Below are 2,101 nucleotides of genomic sequence, written 5' to 3'. Positions count from 1 at the left end.
GGCCCCAGTGTGTGTTGTTCCCCTCTATGTGTCCACGTGTTCTCATCATTTAGCTCCCACTTATGAGTGAGAACATGCAGTATTAGGTTTTCTGTTCCTGCATTAGTTTGCTAAGGATAATAGCCTCCAGCTCCATTCATGTTCCTGCAAAGGACACAATCTCATTCTTTTTTTATGGGTGCATAGTATTTCATGGTGTATGTGTACCACACTTTCTTTATCCAGTCTACCACTGATGCACACCTAGGTTGATTCCATGTCTTTGCTATTGTGAATAGTGCTGCAATGAACATACACATGCATGTATCTTTATGGTAGAATGATTTATATTCCTTTGGGTTTATACCAAGTAAAGAGATTGCTGGGTTGAATGATATTTCTGTTTAACATTTTCAAAAGACAAGAAATACTATGTCCTGAGATGAAGTCATTCTACAGAACAAGGCCCATTTTGCTACAGATAAGCCAGTATTATTTAGCAACAACAACATAACATGAGCACACATCCTACGCTAAAGCTGTCCTGTATATACCATGCACTTTCATGCTTCTGTATCTACCATTCACATCTGCTCCCTCTGCTTGTGATATTCTCCATTAGTCATTCTTTATTAGTTCCACAAGTGTCTTTTGAGTGCCTGCTGTGTGGTGAGCACTGAGCTATGAACTGTTTTATGCAAAGATGTATAAAACAAGGTCCTAGTCTTCAAGGAACTCACAGTGTAGGGAAGAAGACACATATGGACAAATTGGAATCCTGTCTTAAGTACTAGGATATATGAACATTCAAGGCTAAGCAATTGCCCAAAGTAAAACTGAGCAACTTTGCTTGGTAAACTTTGCTGCATCTTGAAACTTGGCTTACTACACCACCTCTTCCATCTTAGCCAGCCTCTTCTCCAGTGCTCCTTACTGGCCAACCAAAGTAGTCCTTGAACACTCTGAAGGGATCACCTGGAACCCTTCTTGATTGTTTTCAAATTGTTCCTGCTTTGATCCAAATCCTGTGTGGCTTCTGATTTTTAGCTTCAATTCCTATTTAGAACCCTTCTACCATCTTTTGAATTAGGTAATGACATTGGGTCTTTCCAGCCTTGTGTGCACTTGGGATTTCACTAAAGGACTTTAGCTTTGACATCCCTCTCTGATTCTTTCCATTTGGACTCATCTTCCTTGGCTCACTTAGTGCAGGTCTGTGAGGTGTAACCAGTCCAGGCAGGTCTGGTCCCCTGAGGGCTAGACATTTTGACATTCACCGTCTAGGGCTAAGCTCTGCTGATACTGAAAACTTAGAGTCCTGAACTCTTCCATTGTGACCAAGGCCTAACCACATCTAAAACCAGGATTGAAGATTGCAAAAGCGGAAAATAGCTTCTCTCTCACATTCTGTGCTCTATCCTTCCTCCCCTATGCCTTTAAGCATGGTCAGATTACCCCCACTGAGTTATTGCACCTTTGGTCTTCTTTGGTTAAATCCTATTTGCCCTTCTGTTACTATCTTAAGAATCAGATGTTCCCAGAAGTACTACGAATTATAGCTTTGTTTAGAAACAATACATCTCCCTTCCACTGGATTACAAAATTATTGAAAAGTTCTGGGCCTCTTGCCTTGAATCCTCCATCTCAAGGACAGTGCCACAGCATCTCAACAGTTTGATTCTTGTACGCTTATCTAAAGAAGAGCTAATGGTCTTACTTTTCCCGGTCAAATATCAGAGGATATTCATATTTTTGCTTCTCTGTGAACTTGCTTTCTTCTTTTATTTCAATGGGATATTCAGTAACATCACAAGGCAAAATGAAATCACTTGTCTGTGATAATTCAAAGAGCCTTCGCTGTCCAAAATAGCCACAATAATGTCCGTTGAGGGCATGCCAGAGCCTGAGGGAAGGAAAAGGAAGGGAGGAAAAAGTAACTGGAAAATTCGATCAAAGTTATTCTGTTCATTAGATCATTTGTGTAAATTTGCGCTGGTCCATCAAGGATTTCTTACTTGAGTTCAACACCCTGTCTATTAAATACTGTGGAGCTAATTAAAATGTAAACTTTTTTTTTGAGATGGAGTTTTGCTCTTGTCACCCAGGCCGGAGTGCAATGGCA

General features: G+C 40.5%; 1 protein-coding gene across 1 annotated transcript in view; it reads right to left on the bottom strand.

The window, feature by feature from the left end:
- The window catches only part of WDR64 (WD repeat domain 64), a 162,867-nt gene that overhangs the window by 14,852 nt on the left and 145,914 nt on the right, over positions 1–2,101 (bottom strand). Inside the window, exon 23 of the mRNA XM_011990033.1 lies at positions 1,697–1,882. Coding sequence (XP_011845423.1) covers positions 1,697–1,882 — 186 coding nt within the window. The remainder of the gene's footprint in view (positions 1–1,696; positions 1,883–2,101) is intronic.

This window comes from Mandrillus leucophaeus, unplaced genomic scaffold (genome assembly GCF_000951045.1).
Source record: "Mandrillus leucophaeus isolate KB7577 unplaced genomic scaffold, Mleu.le_1.0 Scaffold367, whole genome shotgun sequence".
Taxonomy (NCBI): domain Eukaryota; kingdom Metazoa; phylum Chordata; class Mammalia; order Primates; family Cercopithecidae; genus Mandrillus; species Mandrillus leucophaeus.
This window is presented reverse-complemented; position numbering and strand designations above follow the sequence as displayed.